This window comes from Centroberyx affinis, unplaced genomic scaffold (genome assembly GCF_046629955.1).
Source record: "Centroberyx affinis isolate AG114_WGS23_722 - 3 ecotype Tasmania unplaced genomic scaffold, CSIRO-AGI_Caff_v1 ptg000702l_1, whole genome shotgun sequence".
NCBI lineage: Eukaryota > Metazoa > Chordata > Actinopteri > Beryciformes > Berycidae > Centroberyx > Centroberyx affinis.
Genome location: NW_027279321.1, coordinates 110,770 through 136,932, shown reverse-complemented (window position 1 = coordinate 136,932; position 26,163 = coordinate 110,770). Strand labels below are relative to the sequence as shown.

General features: G+C 41.5%; 1 protein-coding gene across 1 annotated transcript in view; it reads right to left on the bottom strand.

Annotated features, from left to right (window-relative positions):
• ppp1r16b (protein phosphatase 1, regulatory subunit 16B) overlaps window positions 1-26,163 on the bottom strand; it is a 76,430-nt gene that overhangs the window by 33,138 nt on the left and 17,129 nt on the right. The window contains 1 exon segment of the mRNA XM_071519489.1: window positions 20,693-21,142. Within this exon segment, the coding sequence (XP_071375590.1) occupies window positions 20,693-20,960 (268 nt within the window). The 5' untranslated portion in view covers window positions 20,961-21,142.

Sequence of the window (26,163 nt, the reverse complement as noted above, 5' to 3'; positions counted from 1 at the left end):
TCACAGTCTGGGTGTGACAATCCCAAAGGTGTTATGAGGGGATTTTGGGAGGTCATGGATTGATTTTCTGATTTGCTTTCCCAAAGAGGGCGTTCATCTTTTTGTTTTCCCTCATACACAGATAGGTCGGAGCTACAGAAAATCGACCCTGGAGCTGGTGGGGATTCAGTGTCTTACCCAAAGACACTTCAGCAGGACAGATGCTTGCTGGCTTGCTGTAATGGGACCAGTCTCCCTAAATCACTATGCCAACCTGATTTACCAAAAGTAAAGAAAGAGAAAATATTTTAGAACTAGAGATATTTCTTAATACAATCACTGGGGTAAATACTGATATTTGCAGCTTTCAAGCTATTTTTAAATTATTAATCAAATGAAATATCCTGAAAGGGGACAATAAAATCATCTTGCCACATCAGGTGTTATAAGCAGGCAATCACTTTTTTTTTTTTAATTGTCACAAGCCCAAATTTTGGGATCCACTGCACTGGATGATTCATCACAGCCATATGTCATCAGCCACCTGCTTGTCAACCAGCACTGCAGCTGCAGGAACTTCACCCACGCCCTCAGCAGTCCATGAACACACACACACACACACACACACACGCTCCTGACATACAAACATACACGCACATATACACACATGCACACACACCCACATGTAAATGATTTACTGCATATCCTAACAAAGTTAAACAGTGTGGATCGAAAAGGATGCACTGATGGAAACCATACACACACATCCATCATCACTATGGAGGGAAGGAACCCTGTTGCATTCTGGGTAACAATGCCAATGTTAGCACTGTAAGTCTACGGCTAAGGAAAGAGAAATTTAAGAAGTATTAATTTCCTGTTACATCCACAACTATGTGTTTTGCTTGATTAGAAAAGCTAGGAAGTATGAAATAAATCTCTCTATGGAGCAAATACACAAGGATAAAAAGAATTTGAACAAACAACTATCTTCTACCTTGATACTGCATCTGTCAAGCACTTATGTAACTGCAAGTCTGAATATAATTTCCGCATTCAGGGGAGATAGAGTATGATTGGATGCGTCTGTATCCTGTCTATAGGCTGCAACAAAAAATAACAAGTAATATCCTGTAACTCTGTTCCCTCTGACTGATCATCCCAAGGCCACTTATTTCAGATAGACAACATGCACCGGGAGTCCAGATGGATGGGGATGGATCAGGGCAAGTGTCAGGAAAGTTTTCAATTAGGCTATTTGCTTTTTATTGAAAATCGGATATCAGCCAGTCAGTGTCATCCATCTCCGACATGATGGATATGATGCAGGCTGTTTGATTACATAGTTTATTTATTGCATAATTGATTAATACTACACTTGTCGTCTATAGGAAACCCTTAACCTAAATTGAAATTGAACATTTTGGTTGGATTCTACACAAGTTTGCATGAATGTGATCTTGTTGTTCTTCTTTTCCTTCCATTATTATGATCATCTTGGGTTTCAATGGTCTAAATGATGTTTCAGGAGCTTTTACAACATGCCAAGAATAAAATGATGGCGGAAATATTGAATGCGTGTTTTTTTAGGAAGAAAATGATCAAATTTTAACACATCGATTACCTGTACCAAACCTCAGCCAGCTGCAGTTTCAATCCAAAAATATCTGTATATCAGCTTTCAAAAACCCATATCAGTAAAACCCTATTTTCAATCACAAATGTATGCTAAACTGACTTTCAAATAATTTCCTGTGATTACATTAACATGCTGGAACTCATGTCAAGTCTGTTTCTATAGCCCTTCATCACAAGCATGTCTCAAAGGACTTTACAGAGGGAGCCTACCTACATAACTAATCAACAAGCAATCACAAAACAAAACGATGCTATACAGTATGCAACAAAATAAAACACAAGGAAACCAAACAAAACACAAGGCAGAAAATAGCATGTTGAGAAGACAGGCCTAACCTCCCTATATGGCACCACTAACCTTACACCTTCAGTGAAGACAAGGAAAAACTCCCAAGAAAAGTACAAGTAGTATTGTAAAATAGGCATAGTATTGCCTTATGTGGCGAATAGCTTATGGGGATCTGGATAAAGTAAAACTTAAAGCCCAACCCTTCTGGCACCTAGCTGATATACAACTAACCATAAAATGCATTTGCAAATAATATTTGGCCCCAGTCTCGGAGACTCGTGGATAAAGCAGAAATTCAATTTTCCAACAGCTATGATACTCTGATTAGATAGGAGAGATCGAATTACTTACATTCAACTTGAACAAAACTCTATATTTTAGCATAATTGAAAACAATACGAAGGTTGGCAGTTTCACACTAAATAATGGAGCGAAGTGAAATTAATTCAGGATGAGTGACAGGCTCGGCATCACCAGCAGCACTAGATAAATGCTACCCTGTCACTGTCCACTTCCCTGGCTGAGACAGCCTGCTATTAATCTCCATTAGATACACATGGCATCACATATACATGCGTGCACACACACACACACACACACACACACACACACACACACACACAGTCCCATACTGCAACAGTGCTGTGTGTGTGCGCACGTTGTGACACATGTTCACCTGAAAGCGGGTATGTGATTATGCTTCTTTGTGCACACGTGTATGGTCATTTTCATGCATGTGTGAGCCATGTGTATTCCAAAGTACACGTGTGTGCGTGTGTGTGTGTGTGTGTGTGTGTGTGTGTGTGTGCACGTCGGCTTGCCTCCTTGTGTCTGTATGTGTGTGTGTGTGTGTTTTTGTCCAAAATATTGGTCATGCACACAGTGATGTATAAGCACATTCTATTTCCCCATTGTTTGATTGTGGAAAAGCAATCAGAAGGCGACAGCTACCTAATGGTGTCTGTCAGAGGCAGAAGTCAGATAGCTTTGCCTCCTCTTCTCTCACAAATGGAGGAACTGCACACACACACACACACACACACACTGGAGCTGAAAATTATACATTTTGAAATATGCATTGGAAACCAGAGGCACGGACAGAGTGATGTGTCATAAACAAATGCACATGCAGGCAGGCAATAACACACATGTAAGCACACACACACACACACACACACTCCCAACAAAATGCATGGCTTGATATTGGATTGGTTGCAGGCTGGCACACACCAAATGTATGCATTGATATTGAATTGTTTTCTCAGAGAAAGGGTGACTGGTGATGCATTAGTTAATGCGGGGATGAAATGGGGATCTGAGTTATGATGTGTGATATATAGCTTCAGATGAGGGTGATGGGAAGAAGGGAGCGAGATATTCTTTCAGATCGTTGTGTTTCTCTCTTTATATTAATGCATGCTTTTGTTACTCTGTTTCTCTTCCCTTTTAATGCATATTTAATGTTGTATTTTGCTGTTTTATTTTTTATTTCTGGGAGGAGGAGGTAAGATTATTTGTTTTTTGTTTTTGATCGCTGCACTGTCTGAAAATTTGTATGAGCAGTGTTCAATAAAGTCCTTTTTGAATTTAAATTATTTCCCCGTTTCTTTTTTGCTATATAGCTAGAGCATACAGTGTGTACACGTAAGTGAGCGTGTGTATATAAGAGTGTGTGAGTGTCTGTGTGTCTGTCTGTCTGTCTGTGTAGGGGCGATAACCTCCTATATCATATCATAACCTGTCACAATATAGCTCCAGGGTCGCACTTTAAAAAGATTTGTCAAACGATACACACAGTCACACACATACAGACAAATGCATGTATACTGAGACAGTTCAAAAACAATCCCTGCTGTAGGATCAATGGGTGAAACATTCTGTTTCAAAATGGAAAAAGAGTGCGCACATCAAGATCAAACAACAACAACAACCACCAAAACCCTCTTAGAAGCAAAATCTAATTTACAGAATTACCAGAGAATCTTCTGGATGCATTAGCGTTACTTGCAGTCAATCCCCTTTAGTCTTAATGAGATGCATATTTAATGTACAATTTATGTTATAACTTTTTGTTTTATTTCATATTTCTGGGAAGAGGTAGATTATTTGTTTTTTGTTTTTTTGTTCATTGCACTGTCTGTCTGAATCAATTTGTATGAGCAGAGTTCAATAAAGTGCTTTTGAATTGGAATTCTCTCCCTTTCTTTTGATTTGTTTTGTTATACAGTTACAGTATACAATGTGTGTATGTGTAAGTGTGTCTATAAGAGTGTAAGTGTGTGTGTGTGTCTGTGTCTGTGTCTATGTGTGTGTAGAGGGTGATAACCTCTTATATCATATCAAAACCTGTCACATTATAGCTCCAGGGTCGTAGTTTTAAGAGATTGGTCAAAAGATAAGAAACAAAAGATAAAAGACAAATGCATGTATACTGAGACAGTTCAAAAACAATTCCTCCCTGCTGAAAGATTGATGGGTGAAACATTCTTTCTTTTAAAATGGAAAAGGAGAGTGTGCACAATAACATCAAACAACAACAACAACAACCACCACCAAACCCCTCGTAGAAGCAAAATCTAATTGACAGAATTACCAGAGAACTTTATGGATACATTGGCTTATATGTCTCATTACTTGCAGTTGACTCCATTTAGTCTTAATGAGGAACATCAGCAATGCATATTAATCTCAATGAACAGCCCTGTTTTTCAATTAAAAGTGCACTTAAAAATTGGCAACTTCTTTACTTCCATCTCCACCATGGCCTCGCTGAGTTTTATGATAAAAAGGAGTGAGGGAATCCTATATATTACAGAAAGTTACTGAACTCTGAAAGAGGGAGGTAGCGGGGATTAGGTGAGGGAAAAAAAATAAAAAAGAGAGAACACATGAGTGAAGGGTTGCTATATATTACAGAGCAAGTTACTCAGCAGTTTGAAAATGAGAGAAAGTGGAAGAAAGCGGGAAAGAAAAGGAAAGGAAACATTAAGAGAGAGCTGGAGTTTGTGATGCGCACCATGAGGATTTCTATCTGTTTGAAGCAGTGTGCTATGGGACACCACGCCTGCCGTCTGATCAGGGAGAAGCACACACACACATTCATACAAAAAGTATTTAAAAAGCAATCCATAACTTTGAAGGGTCACCATGGTGATTATCTACCGCCCCCACAACCCACTAACAGAGCAATGCACAAATCTCCAGCATGCCTTCCTGGGCAGGACCTGCACATTCCCAGCAAGGGAGGAGGGGGTTGGGCCAGCTTAGATGCTTCCCAAAAGATAAAAGGAACATCAATAAACAACGGCAGGGGAAGTGAAGCCCACCCTTCCTTCCTGTTATCTTAGAGTGCCTTGACAACAGTGTGTGTGTGTGTGTGTGTGTGTGTGTGTGTGTGTGTGTGTGTGTGTGTGTGTGTGTGCGTGCGTGCGTGCGTACGCATGGGGGTGGCCACAAATCCAAAACAAGTGAATTAGACTGCGCAGAAGTTATTTAGGTCACATCTTTGCTAAACCCTGATCATTGATAAGAGGTCAGTCACATAACGTAGGTACTGGAGTGGAGCCAGAGTTATGGATATTCATCTAAGGATTCTGTAGTTTTCTAAGCCTGTGCGGTAAAGCTTTGGCCGTTATTCTAGTGTTAACCTATTGTGTAGCTACTTACAGTACTTTCCCATATACAGGTTAAGCCTACAGTGGAATTGTAAAGTACAGTGCTCCTGCCAGTTCGTATTAAGGCCATAATAATCTTCTAACCACTACACAATGTAAAAGTGAAATTTTTCTGAAAAACAAACAGGAGAGCCAGGATGTTAATTTTACCAGCCGGAGCAAGGGTAGTAATTTCCAGATGGGGCTAGTATAGATGGGGCTAGCGAGAAGGCGAGCTATTAGAGATGCTATGAAGATGACAGACAGGACTTCCTCTTAATCCCCACTACCCCCAAAGTGCTCACTGTACATACAGAACAAGCGCGACTACTCTGCTTTGAGTCGTTCTATCAAACCTCATCGCTTGTGGCCGTTTCAGTGGCTCTTGGGTCGACACATCGGGTTTGTTTAACATTATTTGTTCATGTGTACCTATTCTTTATTTTATCATTTTATTCATTTTGTTATGCGCAAATAAATCCATTATCATATGTCTGTAAAACATATGAAACAAAATCTTGAAATTATGCTTTACTCTAGCAAGCTTGCTAGAGTCACATCCAAACAGCTGTTTGGATGTGTTAAACTTAGCAGCTATAATATGGATACTTCAGGTAACGTTGCGCACCAGGAAGACCAGCAGTCTCTGTCACATTTCCTCCATACATTATTTAATTTCTCAACATGGCCGTCATCCATTTCATTCAAAGACGAAGTAAATATATAGCGCTTTTATCCAAAGCGCTTTACAATATACCCGCTACATTCACCCATTCACACACACATTCATACACCGATGGCGGCAAGCTACAACGCAGGGTGCTGGCACAACCATCGGGAGCAATTTGGGGTTCAGTATCTTGCCCAAGGACACTTCGACATGCGGACTGGAGGAGCCGGGATCGAACCACCGACCTTCTGATTAGTGGACGACCCGCTGTACCTCCTGAGCCACAGCGGCCCCACGAAGTGGAACTAGGAACAAAAATGTAATGACTGAAACGGTTCACACCACAGCCTATCATGCTGAGTGAGCACATGTGGTTACTTCTCATAGACAATGATGAAGACCTCAACTGTTCGCCTTGTGAAACGTCCGGTGTGCAACTACTGTTACGTTCCATCGCCACAGTAGAGGTACAGTTCAGCTGAGGCTTCATATTTATCTGTCTATCTATTCCTGTTCAGGACATCCCTAGTAGATAATTGATAAGGGAGCTTCATAATAGAGCACATTGCATGCACCGATGCTCTCATATGAGTTTGGCTGAGGATTTCAATCTCTGTAGCTGACACATGATATATAACATCTGCACGTCACTGAAAAGGGGAATTTTGTTCATGAGCTAAATGAACAGTTAATAACCTAGATGTTCTCATCATTCAGCTCAGGATACTGACTCACAGCAATCCCCAAGGCCCATATCTCCCAAGTGATGATCACTGATAATGGAGAATTGCAGGTGAAGTGAGGATCAAGTAAGGATTTTGATATAAGAGGCTGTGTGAATTCACCTACAGCACAGCCCAATCGGGGAATTGATTTTTTTCCCGGAGAGTATCTCCCTTGACTGTATTGAAGGGGCAAATATTTGTTGAGAGTAGTAATAGCTGCCAGAATCCCTTATATCACCCAGATTAGCTGGATCTGATAAGAATTATGGTTTCTAATATACATAAAATGTCATTATGGTTTATAATCCCTCTGCAACACTGATATGCTGGTGATAGGACAGATTCTGATATAATCATAGTTTTTAATGCATGCAATGCAAGCAACAGCAAAAAATTTAGCATTTTGTTCCCTTTCAGCAGCCAGAAGAATGAATGGTCTGGAGGAGGAGCCTACTCATGTTTTCTTTGAATATTTGTCATGCAGCTATCAATGTGGAGGTAATTGATCAAAACATTGGTATTTAAATAATGTTGGTATTTGCTTCTGTCAATATTCCAAGCTCTGCCACTGGCCCAAGTCTTCCATTTCTAACCGATTTACCGCAAATGGAAAAGGGCCTGACATATTCATCCGTGCGCATCAGTTAGCATAAATGAGCTATTTTAATCTCAGCACAAACATACTAAATGGTGCTATACACACCAACAGTGCAGCCGTTTTGAGGAAATGACAACATAATTATGTTCCAAACACTAAAGAAGCCTTTTTCCGCCTTCCTGTCTACTGTGTAGAAACTAGGCCACTTGGCAAGTTCGTAAGTAGCAGCTAAATGACATTGGTTTTAGTAGGACGTTAGGAGAGAAGATCATTGATATAATTAGCATTCCACTGTGTGTTATAATTATCCCCCACATGATGAGCTATTAAGGGACTTTAATTGTATGTTACGCTGCTTTAACAGATGTAGTTAGATAGCGTGGCAGGGAAACCAATTGGAAAACACAACAAACTGCGACAAGGGGACACCGTAAGTAAATCAACGATAAAATAGAATTCACATAACATAATCTAATGATCTCAGGCTGTTACTTTGTAGCTTTTAGAGTGACTTGTTCAGCTTCCCAAATTGCAGACAGAGCCAAGATTCTCTTAATGATGTAATTAAGAGACACATCCTTCAGGTGATCCACTGACATAGTGGACACAGAGACAATTCCCAGGGATCACTTGGAGATAAACGCTTAAAGGATAAGGCTGGTGTTTTTTAATGCATTGCTTACCGTGAACAAATCCTATGAAAATAACAAAATCAACAATGCGTTTGCTCTACTCCCGTTACTTTCTGACTTCCCACGTATCGTTTTTAGCCGTCAAACCAGAAGTCATTGGCTCCAACTGTAAGCTAAAAACCTTGAAATACAGCTCACAAAGACATAGTTTCAATTTTAAAAATCACTAACTGTTACCACGAAAAGTCAGGCTGTTGTAGTTATTACCAAATCAAATTAAAATGGGAACAAATTCTTCATTACGCCGGGGACTATTTTCGGTGCTACGGAACTACTTTCCTGAGATCGCAAACGTATTTACAGCCGGCTTATTAAGTTGTTTGAGGAAAAGGTCGGCTGGCCCGGTGCATCGCGATGATGAAATATGCTGCCCAGAGCAACAGCATGGCTCTTTGACATGTTTTTAATCGTTTTTTTAATACAATGGAGTTCTATGGCTGCTGGGACATGGCTTCATTGGGCACCGGCTACATGGACGAGACTTGTTGCCAAAACAAAATCATTGCTGATTTTGTTTTTTTCATAGGATTTTTTGACGGTAAGCAATGCATTAAAAAACACCGGCCTTATCCTTTAAACAAAGTTTCCTTGAGTCCACAAAGTCAATCTCAAACACACAGTGAATGGAGCAGCTCCACAGTTAGTTTCACAATGAGACTATGGACAGAGAGACTGGGCTCTTTGGTCTTTTATCTTTGGGAGAGAGTTGTTAATGTTTACTGAAATGGATCTGACTAAAGACCACAGGAACAACATTTGTGAATTACGTTTGTGGGAGGATTTTTCCCTTTAAGAGAACAAGCTTAGGATCCCACTTTTTGATGGTTATAATATTCTAATCTAGGAGTGAGAGACACTATGGTAGCCTATATGCAAAAAATACATAAAAATCTAAAGCTTCATAAATCTGTCTTGCCCATTCAACTGTGGCAGACTTTATACGATGTTCGGCGAACAGGAAGCAAACCAGGCTCCGTAATCAGTCATATCAGTGCGGAGTCACATCACAGCAGGTACAGAGACAGATGGAGGGAGCTGACACGGTTTAGTTTAAAGAACCACATCCCTTTCACAAAACCTTCCAATTATTACTCTTCCTCTCTCCGACATGAGGCCTTCGTCACCCTGAGCCAAGCTGCTCCAAACCATTAGCTCTTATAAATAATCAAGGTTAAACCGCTTCTTACAGGTTTCATTTCATATTTTTGCAGGGAGGGAATATAGGTATATTGATATAACCAAATAAATCATCCCCCTGTTTGGTGATCTAGATCCATCATTTCATTCAGTAATGTACCAAGTCTGGACATATGAACCACAGGAATAAAAAAAAAGAGTTCTACATAGAGTGATGGAGACAAACATCAGAATTGTTTGTCTCAGTAATAGTCTGGATTATGCAGTAGTCCGCCATCCAATTAGCTCTAGCATGCTTACTAATAGGACAGAATCAAAGGCATTAAGATAGCAGGCTAGCCCCCCACTGACTAGGAAGAGAGACGGAGGGAGAGGCAGAGAGAGAGAGAGAGAGGCAGAGAGAGAGAGAGGGAGAGAGAGAGGGAGAGGCAGAGAGAGAGAGAGAGAAAGAGACCGCACAGAGCTGAGCCACCGATGAGTTAGCACACAAAGAAGCTGGGTAGGTTTTAATGACAGGAGCAAATCGGACATCATAGCTCAGACCCACCCTGAAGATTTAAGTCGCCTGATGTCTGTCATATACAAACTGGAAGGATGACAGTGAAGAACTGCAGACGTAAAGGCCTCATTTGGTAATTACATCCAAAACGAACAGCTTGTTAGCAAAGTCACAACAGTTTTAATCCATTTCAATATTTGTCAGACTTCCTCAAAGTTCCCAATCGACTCAAAATCTGCCTTAACCTTTGTCGCGTTTCTCGGACTTTAATCTCGGAAATGATTCCACTGAGATCCGTCATGCACTGGAAACTATAATTTTTAAGGCAGTGCTTCAGGGCAGCAACATCTTATCAAACTATATCAAAACATGTCAAATTGCACAGTGTTTTCTCACCCTTATGCTTCCCACATTGTCCATCTAAATTCCCAACAAAAGTTTGCCCTTGGGGCCCTCCGCTCGACCTAAATACAACATCCCACTCCACAGATGGTCCAGGGGTTTCAACACATACAGTTAAGGTCACTCATTGAGCTTATGGGGTCTGACATCAATCTATGTGTTGTTAATGAGGGTCATTGACCCTGTTTGGTTTGACAAGGCCTAATCCTGGTTGGATAATCCAGAATCCTATCGCAGGATTTACGGTGGTCAGAGGAGGGCTGTTCACTCCCCAACAGGGGGAGGTGGGTGGGCAAGCAGACAGACAGCGGAAGGTGGAGCGAGGCGGGATCGACGGAGCGGGGGAGCGAGGGCAAACGGCAGCAGCGGGGATGCTGAATAGGCATCCAGGGGATTGGCAGCGGTGGATCGAGTGCGACTCACGCTGCTGTACTTAAACCCCCCTCGGCAGGCCGGCGCACAGACAGGCAGGCAGGCAGGCAGGCTCCCTCCAAACTCTCTGATAAGGACGTGGGATGGCTGACAGGCTGCTTAAGACTTAGACTTGTTTCAAAGCAACCGGCACAAATTGCAAAAGGCCTGATTAGTGACAGCGTGTTTTGTCACAGTAAGCAAAGTAGATTTCCTGTCTGCATAATAAGGTTGTTCATACCGAGTATTGTTTTGTATTTGTGCCATTGTGAAACATAGAACAACGGTACAAGTTGTGATTCTTTCTACAGCTCCAATTCCCCTTCATATGATAAAAACAGAGATCCCTTAAAGTTATATTACTTCAAGCCACAAAATGCTTAGAACCATGCTGATAATGTTATTGGTAATGCAATTACAAAGCAGTGTTACATCAGAAAAGAGCAACCTGAGGGCCAGCTGGCCAGGCAGCCTCGACCACATCCATCACTGCTTCCCACATACTATCCCATGCAGCGCCAGCACTGATGATGTTGTATTTGGTCTCTGCCTTTGCAGTCAAGTAGCTGTGGGCCATGGCTGCCTGGACCTCTCTATCTCTGCCTCAGTTACCATGGAAATAGGAGTTAACTTGAGAGTCGGGGCTCTCCCTGGAGATTTGACTGATGTGGAGGGGAGGAGAGGGAGAAGGAGATCTCAGCAAGCTCTTTGCACTCAATGCAGTGTAGATAACTAAACACAGTAGCTACACCAGCAGTGAAAAATATGGCGTCTTTGAGAACAGTTGTAAAAGGAGCAAATGTAGTACCAGAAGAAAAAAATCATGAATACAAATGAGAACAAAAATGAGCGCAGTATTTCAACTACAGAAGACACAATGCAGCAGAGATAGACAACAGCCTGCAGATTAGAACAACTGTTCAGGTTCAATAAAAGACCCTTTGTTATTCTCTGACAGTTACAGGGCCAAAGAACTTGCTCAGTTACGAGGCTAAATAAGCCAAAATCCTAATTATTCCACGGCCCAGTTCAACCAGCTCTTTCGACTGGCCGCACCGCCTCCTGACACGCTATCAGAAAGGATTTTCATACTCCAGAATGTTGTACAAACTAGCTCAGCCAATCAGGCTGCATCCCAGCATTTCCCCAGTTTTTCTGCCCTGTTAATCCCAAACGGTGCTACATGACCAAGATGAGTCAGTCCCCATCGCCCGAGCCGAGGCACGTGAACTAGCGTGGCAGGGAAGAGACAGTGGTGCCAGTGTGCGCCAGGGCCGAGGCAGCGATGCCTGGAGGTGCCTCTCAGAGAGGGCCGTGTCTGACGGGCCTGTGGAGGAATGTTAATTTAGAGAGACAGAGAGAGAGAGAGGGGGAGAGAGAGGGAGAGAGAGAGAGAGGGAGAGAGATCTGTGGGGCTGAAGGCAGGGTGAGGAAGAGAATCCGTACAAACTGTCCTAATCACAGAGGCTGATAGGAAAGACAAGATATAGAAGAATGTGCCTAAAATCTAGCAATCTAGCAGACAGCCCATCAGAAAAATAGAGCTCTCCAAAATCCACTGATGTCAGGACAGTAAGACTCTTAATCACAGAAGCAGGCATTTGATAGATGCCACATGCACAACGATACATTTTCTAAGTGGTTCTCAACCTTTTCGTTGTCTTGGCATACTTGTGCAAGACAGTGAATGCCAAATCCCACTTAAGTAATCAACTGCTAAGAAATGTCACAGAAAATCAAGGATGATCATACAAGAGGAAATAGCAAAATGCAGAGAGCTGCGGGTGAAGGCACATGCTGCATTCATTTTGTGGACAGGAATGTATCAGAGAATGATTCCCACAGTGGGCACCCATACTAAAAATGACTGCAGTCACGGTCCTTTAAGGCGCTTTGAATAAATGCTTCCAGAAAACAGCATATGACATTTTATGATTTCAGTAGATTTGATCCAAGTTAATGCAATATTTTTGTTTGACACAGATTTAATTTAGATTTGAACAAAATAAAATCTCAGTACATGTCTGAGCTCTCAGCCACACAGGCTGAGAGCCACTGCATTACAGTATCACAATTTTTATTCAAATCCGATGGCCAGTGGCCACATGTAAATATCAAGTGGGTGGCTTAATCTTACATCCACAAAATGTCAGGAAGGCACAGAGAGCCATACAGTGGATTTGTCTACTGTATTTTGGCCCGGGGCGCCCTGGTGGCTCAGCCGGTAGAGTGTGTACCATTAAGGCTCAGTCCTAGTCGCAGCAGCACAGGTTCTCTGTCCTGTCTTTCCTGTCTCTCTCCACTGTAACTGTCCAAAAATGCCCCAAAAAAATTATCTTTACTGTATGTTGCCCCACCTCACATCAGCCCTGCATTAGGCCTGCAGGATTTCTCTCAGGAGTGGAGCAGCAGTGCAGAGACGGGCGTCTAAAAAGTGTCACACTGCTACATCTGTAAAATGAGAGTTGGAGGGAGGCAGCCATGAGTTCCTCGGGGGCCAGCGGGCTGCTCATCGATTCGTGTCCATGCAGACTGCTCATCCCTGTCGTGATTCATGTCAGCTCACAAGACGCAACACGCAAGACGGTCCAGGTTACACTACAGAGGTCAAAGGTCAGAGATCACACCAGGTTAACTGCACATGTGAGCGCAAAACCTCCTGCCATGGGCCACTGGTTCGTACTGAGCAAGATAATGCTCTGAGGAGTGTTCAGTCAGCTAAAATCCTTTACAGAAGAGTTACTTTTTAAATGGCATTGGATATAATAATGTTGACTACATGCCAGTGTGTCTGGATACATAAAAAATATACATTAAGGTAGAAAAGATACAAAGTTAGTTAAGGCTCAGACAAGGCTCAGTCCAAATGTTGTTTGTACTGTCAGAAGATATTAGGCCCTGTAAAAGATCACATTCCATCAACATCATCATAAAACCAGAAAAAAAAAAAAAAGAATCAGCCTCTGAATCACTAGCCATGTCACTAGTCTTCATATCAGATCCTGTGTATTTGAAAGGATAACAGTAGAGTGGCAGTATGAACAATTCAGAATTTTAATTTAAAAACACTATATTGTCCTCAGTATAGCTGTTAACTTAATTACTCAACAACAATCCATAATTAACATTAGTGCTTGAGATAAGGCAAATGTTAAAATATAATGCAATGTATTACTGTAAAAGTTAATTGAATAATGGGCTGCACGATGTGGGAAAAAAATGTATTATGATTTCATGTGCTTTAGCAAATATTGCAATTTGAATTACGATATAAGCATCTGAGTCTTCCATCTCTTATTTCCTTGTTACACGGGTAAAAGAACAGATGCTGTGGTCTAGCAGAAATAGATTTCTATAGTGAACATTTCATAATCCTGAAACCATTTAAGCTATTTTTTCAAAGTTTGTTTATTGTCACTGCCTGAAGCACTCGGCAAGTGCTGAAAAATGCAGCTTTGAGTAAACATCAATATTGTAAAATGAACACTATGAAAAAACATGAATTAATAAAAAGTAAATAAACTGTAACGGCTCAAAATATATTCAAAAGCACTTGAAAACAAAGTGAAGTGCCGTTTCACAAGGGATCATCAGGTGTTGAATCTGAGCTTGGGTTGCACTGGTGTTGGAATAAGTTGGTTGGCTCCTGTTGATGCTACAACTGTCTGACATTTTTATTTAGAACCCAAGTTCGTGAAAACTGCTCTGCTGAATCCAAACCACTGATGCTGAGCTGTTTTTCGGGACCAAATCATCCTCTTTCACTGGAGCATAATTACCAGTAACCTCCTCCTCCTCAGTGTCATTGAGTTCTTTCAGTTGGCCTCCGCTCTTCTCACTATCTGGCTATAAATGCCTCTTTGGCTTCTGATTGGTTAGCAAAAGAAGCCTCCGATTGGCCAACAAGTCAACCTCCATTGTTTATGTGCCAACTGCATGACACTGCAGAGTGGGATTCTCTAAAAGAGGTAGATCAGTGAACAAGTTTGTTTAATTGGTAGAGCTTTAAATAAAATAATAATTTTAAAAAGCTGCAGCCGCATGTGTTTCACTGTAGATAATGTAATGTTTTATAGTAGATAATACACATGTAAAATCTGTAAAATCACAATCTCAAGCCCTAATAGCCCTAATATAAAATAGATGTTATTGTGGTTCAGTGTGTCCAAAGCAGTATGAACTCTTAAACTCCTCCACTGCAGATAGCCTTGGTCATTCAGAACCAGTTTCCATTAGAGCAGAGAAGTTCAGTCACTGTAAAAAATCAAACACAAAGGTCCCACTGACTGCCTTATGTTGTCCAGCCTCATCTCCTATCAGACTCGATGTGAGAGGCTGGTCAAACTGATAATCTCTCTACTGACATTTGAAACCAGAGGTAAAGGTTAAGAAACATCTCTCAGTTTGTTTCTTCCTATGGACGCAATCAGAAAGCTAGAGTCAGAATGCACCGAGGAGAGAGGAAGAGAGAGAACCGGCATCATTGTCAGAGGTGAAATTAAATCAGTTGCAGCCAACATGTTTATTTGTACTGGACTCGTCTTCTTTTCTCCGTCCTTCTTTGTCTTTTTAATGCCACTCTGATGCTGCCATATGCCTGGGAGCAGCTAAGCCTATCTAAGGCCTCTGAGGAGACAGCCTTACCACTCTAATAAGACAGCAGAGGAAGACAAAAGCTCCTCTGAGAGCTAATTTGCACACAAATAACCAGAGAGGGGAAAAAAAAAAGAGACAAAACCACACGCAGAATCTCCTTCCAAGAGTAGTTACTTACTGCCTGGGTATTTTTCTATCCTGAAATCTATAGTTATTCCTCTTCTGTGTTTTTTATGATGATGATATGGAAGGGAAAAGGTGGTGAGCCAGAGGCGAAAGCCGCACGCCTAAAAATGGAACGGGGATCTAAAGCGTGGCTTTTTCGACGCCGACATATAAGTTATGATTTTCAGTGGGAACAAGCGGCAATTAGTGCACTGGGTGTTGCCACGTGAGTGGGTGAATAAATAGGGCCCAGAGGTGGGAAAAGCACAGAACTGTAAAACACGGCCGGGGTTCAAATAGGACCGAAATAGAATTGGTTATGTCATTTCTGACACTCACACACAAACAGCGTGACATTATTTTGCAAGGAGTGGATAGACTTTAAAATAATCTTGTCCTCTTAAGAAATTTTGTAGTATGAATTACTGAGTGGAATGGGAATATAGTCACAGTGCCATAAAGAAACCGTGTATCTCCAAAAATGGCCAACTTTTCAGAAGTAAAAACTGGTAGATTTTTGCACTGATGCCTGTGCATTTTTGACAGATTGCAATACATTTTAAATGATTTAGCCTGGACTCACGATAAGGAAACTTTCTGCGCTTAGGGGAAAATATCAGCTGACAACTGCAGCATGAAAAAGTTGCAAAGTTGGAGGTCTGTGGTTTCTACAGGACGCTGAGCATAGATGGTTTAAGGACTAGGAGCTCTAACATTTTGTGCCCTTTCAGGAATTTAAAGCAACCGTTTTACAAAAGTTTTAAAAAAGAAATGTTATAATATAACATAATATAATTGTAAGGCAAAATCACAATTAAGTTAGAACTTAAAAAAATATTCCATGGTGAGTTATACGTTCATTTTGTACGTAATCATTTTCTAACAGTACTGTAGATGTCACATTTTTCAAATTGTGGAATGAAACTCTTCAGCGCACTAAAATTGTTCACGTTTTTCTTTTTTTTTTAATTTCCCGTACTTTCCCATGACGTCTTCAATCATCAAGTGGCTTTACAATTTCATCAGATAACAGCAGTGTTACAAGAAAATGTCAGATCAGTCAATACTGTCTGTGTCTGTGTTGTATGTGTGTTGTATGTGTGTGTGTGTGTGTGTGTGTGTGTGTGTGTGTGAGTGTGAAAGCGAGAGTATGTGTTGATTGTCCTTTCTGACCCCATCCACTGCTCCTCTGCTGGATAGCGGCTCTCTGGAGGGGAGAAAACCTATCAGTCTCAATAGCCAGAGAGCTGCACCAAGAGACACTGAGGTGCTTCACAGTAATTTCACAGCCATCAGCCCTCATCACTGGGTGGGGGCAGAGGGTTCAGGACGGGTGCTGCCGGAGGGTGAAGAAACGGTCGACATTCAGGACGTATCCCATCCCATCTTATCCGATCCCATCTCCTATCCTTTCCTATCTTATCCCCTCATATCCCAGCCTCGTCGATGTTTCTCCTGGTAGCAAACAAGCGCACACACACACACGCACACACACGCACACACACACACACAGGCACACATTCACACACACTGTAAATATATAGCACCCACAAACAAGCTCATATACGTAACATGCACACATGTGATCACAGAATCACACAAACACTTCCTCTCCCTCTCTCTCCCTCTCACAGCCACACACACACACACACACACACACACACACACACACACACACACACACACAATTCAGCTTGAGTACACGTCTTATCCTCTGTGGCTTTAATATATCTGTGTCTAACCTCCCCTCATGGCCTGGTGAGTCTGCTCCCGGAGCCACCAGAGAGGAGGTTATAATGACAGGGCAACTGTGGGCCAGAGAGGACAGAAAACACACACACATACGCACACAGTGTAAACACATGCACATGAACACATGCACCTACACGCTCTGTACATGTACACATACACATACACCGCAGTTTCAATAACACTGTCTACTCTTCAAGATAAACCTAGCCAAGTACACAGAAACACAATAAACAGCAAATACCCCATTCCTGCAACACACACACACACGTAAGCACCCACATTAGTCAGCATGTGTGCTCCACACACACTTCCCAGCAGACACACACACACACCCTGCGGCCAGGCCGGTGATGCTGTGACTGTAACCACAGTGAATACAAAGTAGTTAAAGAATCACAGGAAACGTCTCTCCCACTCCAACCAATCAGGGATTAAACAGGAGTCAATCCAACCAATCCAACTTTTCATCTTATTAGGCCAGCAGAGTCAGCCTCGGGTTAAGCTCAGTCTCTGTTGTTGTTGTTTTTTTTCTCTCTCCTGCTTTCTCTTCCTGCGAAGGAGGTGATTAGTGGTTCTATTTATTCCTGACCCCATCTGTAACTTTCCATTGCTGGGCTGTGCAGCTCATTGTTTAAGCACTTCCAATTATAAAAACGTTCTTCTACACACATTTTGTTGTGATTTATGAAAAATCTATCTTGACATCAAAGTCAGCAGGTTCCATTGCTATTCTCAATTTTTCAATCAAACGCTTCATCTAATTTCTATCATCTAGATTGAATTTTCTTCGTTTTTAAAATCACAATCTTTGAAATGACTGTACGGGGGAGTCAAGGATAATGTCAAATAATATTTTTATGAAGGATGGCCTGTGTGTTGGAGCAGTATGCTGTGGAGTGTGTTGCCTGGTCTAGCATTTGGGACCGGAGGGAACTAGAAAAGAGATTATCAGAATCCTGAGCTAACCAGCTGCCAGTGGGGCGGTGTGGGCAACACTGCAGACCGTCTCCCTCTCTCTCTTTTTATCTCCATCCCTCTTTCATGGTCACCCACATTAAACAATGCTGATAGCGAACGTTTTTATGCTCAGGCACTGCCAGCAATAAGGAGAACTGACAACGATTCCACAGATCCGTTGTGCCCACACCAATGCAAATAAATCTGCTCTGGAGTCTCTAGCCTTGCACACCGAGCTACACTGGCTGCCATATCTAATACATAAACATATGTAGAGCCCAGGGTATGGCAAGCTGTGATGTACAATATAAACAGGGAAGGCTCATGTAGTGTTTCGTTCAGATGTGGGCAAGGCACACACAATCTGTACACATCCATACTGAGATAAAACTAAGTAACCATATGTTTATTATTTACATGAGTGAGCATAACAAACAAGAGGGTTGAAAACTACTTAAGTACCCATTACACGTTAAAGGTTAACTCATAATGGCCAGAAACTAATTTGCAAACAAAATGAAAATGTCTCTGCTACTGACTCTGTGCTGCATAAAAATATATTCTGTAGCTGCAAACCCTCAAGTTTATTACTTTGCCATACTGATAACTTTTGGAATAAATGCACATCTAAAACAACTGTATACTGTATATTCATTTACATTTAGTCTGCCTACTGCATCACCTACTGTAATAGCCTGCTGTGACAGTTAGATGTAAAGCTTTTGTTTGGCCAAGGCTATACAGGCTTAACAAATATCATTCAAGCTACTTGCTTACTGTTACAATTTACAAGCATCCAAATGTAACACCCAGGTAGCCTTCAAAATTAGATTATTTTTCATCTTAGCTGCAAAAGCCCAAATATCATAAAACATCTTTTGTGAAATGTGAAAATCCACTTGGCCACAGAGAATGCAACCTACTATTTCCGACAGTATGTTTTGTCTGCTCCCAATGAATTTGTGCTGTAGAATTGCACACAAAAGCTGCCCCTTGGCACCAGATTTATGCAAATAACTCACAAATGTCCCATTACCCTGAGCACGCACAGAGACAACCTGATCACTTAAACACACACACAGTAAATTGCTGTTAGTTCTTCTACATTGCAGTGGAGAAACCACATTTAAGTTTTTTTTTCATTAAAACATCCTTGAGTGAGAGTATCCAGTATTGTAGGGCTACAACTACTCAGAAGAGTACAAATTCTTCAAAAATCTACTCCACCGACTATAAATGACTAGGTGCTGCATGATCCGGACCCCCTATGTAATTTCAAAGCAATCAAGAAGAATAACATGATCATCAAGGAACTGCGTTGAAAGTCTAAGTGGCTCAGCAGACTTTCTGGGGATTATAGGCAGCATAGTAGAGTACAGCAAAAACCTTTTAGCACTGTTCAATAAAACCATTTCCAAACCTTTCACACAACAACAACACTTCCATCTGTCTGTAATAAAGTGGCAACAGTCTTGGCAATTGCACCAACATATTTGGTGAAAGGATTTTTTTGAGAGAGAGAATAGTATGTCACTTGGAAAGAACTGCTCCCTTTTATCCAATTAGGTGATATCCTTTTATCACCTGCTGGTTTTATCTAATCTTAATTTAGGTTACACACCATGGTAAAATCCAATAGACCGTCCAGACTCCACAAATCCCATGACTTCCAATGACTCTCACTCCAACAGGAGCTTATGTATGTCAGTGCATGTGTGTGTGTAGCTACTTTTGCTCGGCCACTGTAAGAATCATGTGAAAACGCATAAGCCGGGTGGCTGTTTCCTTATCTTTAAAGACAGCTTACATAAGCAAAGAATGTACAGTAGCACAGCCTTGGGCTGTATTTGTTGCAATTAAAACAGAGTTCCTTCTCATTTCAACCAACAGTGAAGTTAAATGAAATGCCATATCTAAAAGATAGTAGTAGCCTATTATCATTCCTGCATCACTGACACATTGTTAGCAATGCAACAGCATCGTGGGACTGTTTGTGCTGGTGGGAAACAATTATCATCTCCAAATAGGGGGCACCATCCGAAGAAATTTTAATTAAAAGACTGGCAGAGTTTCATCTCAGCGTGACAACTCCATTATTTCCCTATGATAAAACACTCTCCTAGCAGAACAAATTCAGTAAGAATGGAGTGACTTCCGCTGGCAGTTTAAGTGGGCCAGACCAAGCTAATCGTTTTACTGACCTTGGCATTTTGATATCCAGCTGAAGTAGTGAGGTGAAGCTGAAATTGGCATAATTATTCAAATCTGGTGTCAAGAAGCTTTGGACTGTGCTTGACTCTGAGCTCATGGATGGAACCCACACAAGAACATATTTGTTTTGTTACACTGAGTATAAACCTACGATAGTTGTCTTCTGCATGGCCATCGGTCGTATGTGCCATTTGCACCTGAGTAGTTTGTGTCTTCATCATCATTTCCATTACAGGTTCAAACAGGCCTAACCGAGCTCACTCATTATCTGTGGTACTGACTTCTTGCTGTGGAGAACTGCCTGCTTATTACACCTACCTTCATCCGGGTCGTTCCTGGCCGATGCCTCCAGAAGCGCCACGCTGGCGGCGAACGACACGTGCCGCTTGGACTCCAGATGTTGGTGGTTGTTGGCGTTTCGGCCCCTCTTGTCGGCCTTACGTTTCTTGTTTTGCATCTCCTTCTCGTAGACGGCCCATCTCTTCAGCTGCTGGGTTCGGCGCTTCTGGGCCGCCCGCAGTCTTTCCAGGCTGGGCACTTTGTCCAGCTGCTGCAGCTCCTGGATCAGCTCCAGGTGGTTAGCCATGACGTCAGAGGAGCAGCGATGGCAGCCGGGGGGGGTGAGGGAGGTAGTAGTGGGTAGTGGTGGGGCGGTGGGAGTTAGGGGAGAGTGTACAGTTCTAGCGAGGACTGCACCTTCGACCGTGGCCTCCTCCCATCATCTTCATCATCATCCTTTCAGCAGCAGCAGCAGCAGCAGCAGACTTCCTGTGAAATAGAAGAGGATGTAGGAGAGAGAGATAGAGAGAGAGAGAGAGAGAGAGAGAGCGAGAGAGAGAGAGAGAGAGAGAGAGAGAGAGAGAGAGAGAGAGAAAAGCTGACCCATCAATTTTGAAAAGGCTGTTCACGAGCACAAACTGTACAAACTGCTAATAAAAATATCTGCCACAAACCTTTAGTACCTGGCAGTTTAATAAATAAATCAGTACGTAAAATGTGGGAAGTAGTTACATGCAGTCTAAAACTTCTAGTAAATCTTCAGCCACATGCACTGGGGAAACATTGACATTTTACAGTAGACATTTGTCTGATGCACTTTGGTGGCAGGGTGGCCTAGTTAAAGCCACGTCCTTCAACATAAAGCCACCATGTCAGCAAGCACCCACCCTTCTGAAGTGTCTTTGAGCAAGTAACCGAACCCCTACCAGTTTTTCCAGGGATCAATTAAATACTAATTATTATTCATTACTATCCACAGGGACGAAAGATACCTGCAAAATTAGAATAATCTCAAATTCCTGTATCACTGTTAAAAAATGCACCTAAAATAAAGAGTGCAAGAGCCAAAACAATAGTAATAACACACAGTATGTGACCCATTATTTAAATAAGCTGAACGGCACCTTTTTTGTCACATAACAAATATTTCCATTATCTGTTTCTTGAGAGAGCATTGTCTATTCACTGGGATGCCAAAAGACGTAGATATAAATCATATTTCTGTTGCTTCAAACACTCACAGGCTCACATCAAGCAATTTTATATTCACATAAACGCAACATTTTGAGACAATGCCTTTCAAAGATGCCAGATTATCAACTCAAGATGGCTGAAAGGTAGAACGAGGAGAGATTTACTTCTGAGAATTGCAGCTGATTTCTCTGTTTCATCTAAATGGTTGAGCATGGGTTGTAGTCTAAAGTTTCCATTTGCTTCGTGAGCCGTTATAGATCTCTCTCTACCATCCTCCATCAAGGTTAACCGCTTCCTGAATGCTACAACTAGACGCCAATAAGATGGGGACCCGATAAAGAGTCAGAACTACTGGGGCAGTGAGCTGAAGCTGTTTTCCGTTTGCTGGTGTCATCACTACCTTGGTGTACCATGTATGGCTGCAAACAACATGAACAAAAGCTTTTCTTTTGTCTTTACCATGTACACCGAGTCAACAACAAAAAAACATTAACTTTAGCTTCATTTAACTTTATGTTCTTTTTAGAAAACACAGGGAGACCTATCAATAAAACGGACATATATCCATTTCAGTGATTCTTCGGGAATTTATTTGACTTGATAGTCAGTACAAATTATCTTCTAGAGGGGATAAAAACTAGCTAGACCATTCGCAGACTTAAAATGCAGCTCACAAATGGTTCAGTCATTTGTGAATCATTTGTCGTAATATAGACCAATGGCAGAATGCTACGCTTTGTAAAAACCTGAAAAAAGTCAAACTCCCACGACATAACTCACAAGTTTCTAATTTGATTGAGCACAGCCAGACCACTTCCCTTGAGCAGCACTCTCACAATACACAGACATCTTAAAGTGCAGCCAGACAATCTGCCCCCAACAAAGTACAGTACTTCCTAATCACTTAGCAAGCAAAACCACAATTATACAGCATACACATACAACCAAGTGCATTTCAATAGCAAATTATACTGTACAATTACATGGTACAATTGTTAAACTGTTTGACATGAATGTTTTATGTATCAAACAGGTTTTGACTTACTATCTGACAATTACTGATAAATGTTTCCTCCTGTGTTGCAGTCTGCCACCCGTCTCTAATAAAATAGAGCACATAAGGTGTGCCTGCTGTCAGTCAGCCTCCCTTAATAAAACACTCCACAACACAATGTACGACCATATCCAATCAGTCTAGCACCGTCCTTACAGTGTGTTTCCTCTGCGACAATACAACCACCAGCTCACTGCTGAGAACATGGACAGGAAACCAGCAGCCTAATCACTTCCTTCAGCATCACTCTCAGTTTGTGTGTGTGTGTGCATGTGTGTGTCAGTGTTTGTACACAAGAGTTGTCTGTTGCATTTTCTATTGGCAGCAAAGTGGAGTTAGTCAAAAGTCATCCTCACACACACAAACGAAACTCAAAACCTTGCCAAGCTGTTGATTCAGATATCTTTAGATGCATAAAGATTTTTCCAGCTCAAGGATGTCAGTGCGCCCTTGACTGTCTACTCTAATAAACCATATCAATGATAAGTGGAGCAAAACTTTTGTGAGTTTGTGTACAAATAAACATAAATTGAAAATGTCTTTAATGCAACAAAATGGCTAAAAGCAAATGCCTTGTAAAGACTGGGTCAGGATCCAAAGGTCGATCACAAGAACATTAAAACAGGGTCCCAAAGTATTCTGAAGGAATTTGTAGCTAAAGCTGCTGGCATTTTTAATGTAAACCTTTAGAAATCCCAATGGAAGATAGACGTGTAGATTAATAACCCCTAAATATAGTTAATTTTGTTTGATTGGTTTATACAATAGCCTGCAAAAATAAGGTTTTGGTGGTGAGAAAAAACATCATACTATAAAGCAAGGAATCTCTGTCTGTATGTGTGTCCTTCACATATCTCGAGAACCGTTCGTCCGATCTACTTCACACTTGGCGGGAGTATTGCTGGGGACCCAAGGACATGCAGTGTCGGATTGGACACGCGAAACATTCAATATTAATAAACTTGGAATAAACAAGCGAACAGCGCTCTGTGCAGCAGCGGGGCTCAAAGCGAACAGGCACTGCACTAGTATTTTGAAAATGTGGGTCCCTACTGTAAAGGTTAAAAAGTTTAGCCTTAGGTGTACCCACATTCCCACAACTGTCTACTTCTGCTTGAGTTAGCGATGTCCTACATTTCCCAGAATGCTTTTCAACAACCCCCGGAGAACAGGCATGAACTTGTTGCTGTGGGTTATACTTGTAGGTGTAGAGAGTAATAGTAATAGGATGGTAAGAGCAATAGAGCGAGTTATTCCTGATTGAGAAAAAAGAAGAGCTGCTTCCCTTACTCAAAACATACAGTAACATGTTTTGGCTGCATTGCATTATGGTCTACTGAGGCTTCTATCGATGGAGAAATTGGTATCTCTTCCTCTTCTACAATGGATTTCTAGAAAGAAGGCCTTGCTCTTTGATTCTGAGGGACTGACACCAGTTGAATTTTTTTCTGCTATCAAACTCCTTTCTAGCTGCGCTGTCTTGACGGCACTTCACCTTATCTATGTTTGGCCAGGTATCTGCAAGAATAAGAAAACACACCACCAAACAACAACATGGGCCCAGAAATGGGCCCATGTTGTTAGAGTACTGTTTAATCAAATCATACATTATTCACCATTATTTCCCCCTGAGGTTTTGTGTACATGTAGAGTGATATGTACAGTCTACTGTGTAAGATCCCTGTCCCATGTGGGCCAGTATGTCCTCATGTCACTATGTGAATTGACAATAAGTTCTGCACTAGGTAGGGATGGGATGATATACCTAAATTCAGTATATCGCAATACAAAAATGTGACCATACGCATCGTGGGGCAGAAAAATGAATTGCGATGCTACCTACATTTTATTCTGCTGTAGTAATCACAAATGAGACGGCTTTCCCATCACAGTTTCACAAGCTCTCCATCCAAATTACATTATTTTGCCTTTGTAATGACATCTTTAAATTGTTGTTTACACTGTAGCAAGCCAATGCCATTGCTAAAAAGATCTGTGGCTCAGAAATAAACATCATTCTGCACAGTCAGACTTTGTTGTCACTGAACTTTTATTTATTACATCATGGTTGTATCAAATCGTGAGCCCCATATCGCGTATCGAATCGTATCGTGAGATAAGCATCCCATTTCTACTCTGCACCAATGACACCAAGACAAATTCCTGTACATTTATTATACTTGATGAATAAAGTGATTTTAATTGTGATTAGATTCTGCATTTTGTGCTTTTTCTGCCATTTTTCTGAATGTTCTGCGTTAAAATGGTGTTTAATGAGTAGAGCATGACGCTGCCTGGATTCGGGGTTTGATTCCCACTGGGGCCCCCTACGCTAAATTTATACATGCATGGTACTGTACTGTACTGATACAGGAATCATTAGAAGTGATGAGCACTCCACATTAACCGGGTATAAGATGCTAATCCTCCAGTCCCCAGTCGTGTGTTGTTTCAGGTACAGTATGTCTCGCTGCCTGTCCTGTCCCTGTTCCCGGGGAAGCCATTACCAGGCTGCTGCTATTGATAGCAGCACATCCATTAAGTAATGACACAAACCAGACACCTCCGCTCATGTTAATGCATTGTCATTGCTAAAACAGAAATACACAACACCATGCTGCCTGGTTAAAAAGGATACTGTTTGGAGAACGTGTAAAACAAATATAAGTTATGAGCAATGGTACACACAGCTTCAGTGTGAGTGTTGATGTTTTTTAAACCACGAGCACAAGAATACTTGTTTTGGTCATTTCTTTATATTGCAGAATTTACTAGGAATAATGTTTGTTCAGTTGTAAAGTTTTTAGTGCCTTATTAATGTGTTTTATCTGTGAAAATAAAATAAGCTCAGTTGAACTGCAGCCAGTGAAAGGGTGTGGGTGTGTGTGTGTGTGTGTGTGTGTGTGTGTGTGTGTGTGCGTCCCACCTACACCCCCTTCTCGCCTGTTTATAGGAGCTGACTAGAGCACTGGAAACTTGGTAGATAAAAAAATAAATGCTCCAGTGGATCTCTCTCTCACACACACACACACACAAACACACACACAGCAGGGGCCACACACAGCTGAAAAACTGCAGCTGAGCTACAAAATATAATTACGGATGATTACGGATTAATGAATGTTGCACAGCCCCCCCTCAAAAAAAAAATAACAATTACTATTTCATCATTAAACCAATAGCCAAATAAACTGCAGCACCTACTGGAACTGATCCTAGAACAGGCCAAGGAGCGAACCTGGGTCGATTACCCCGAACCCCC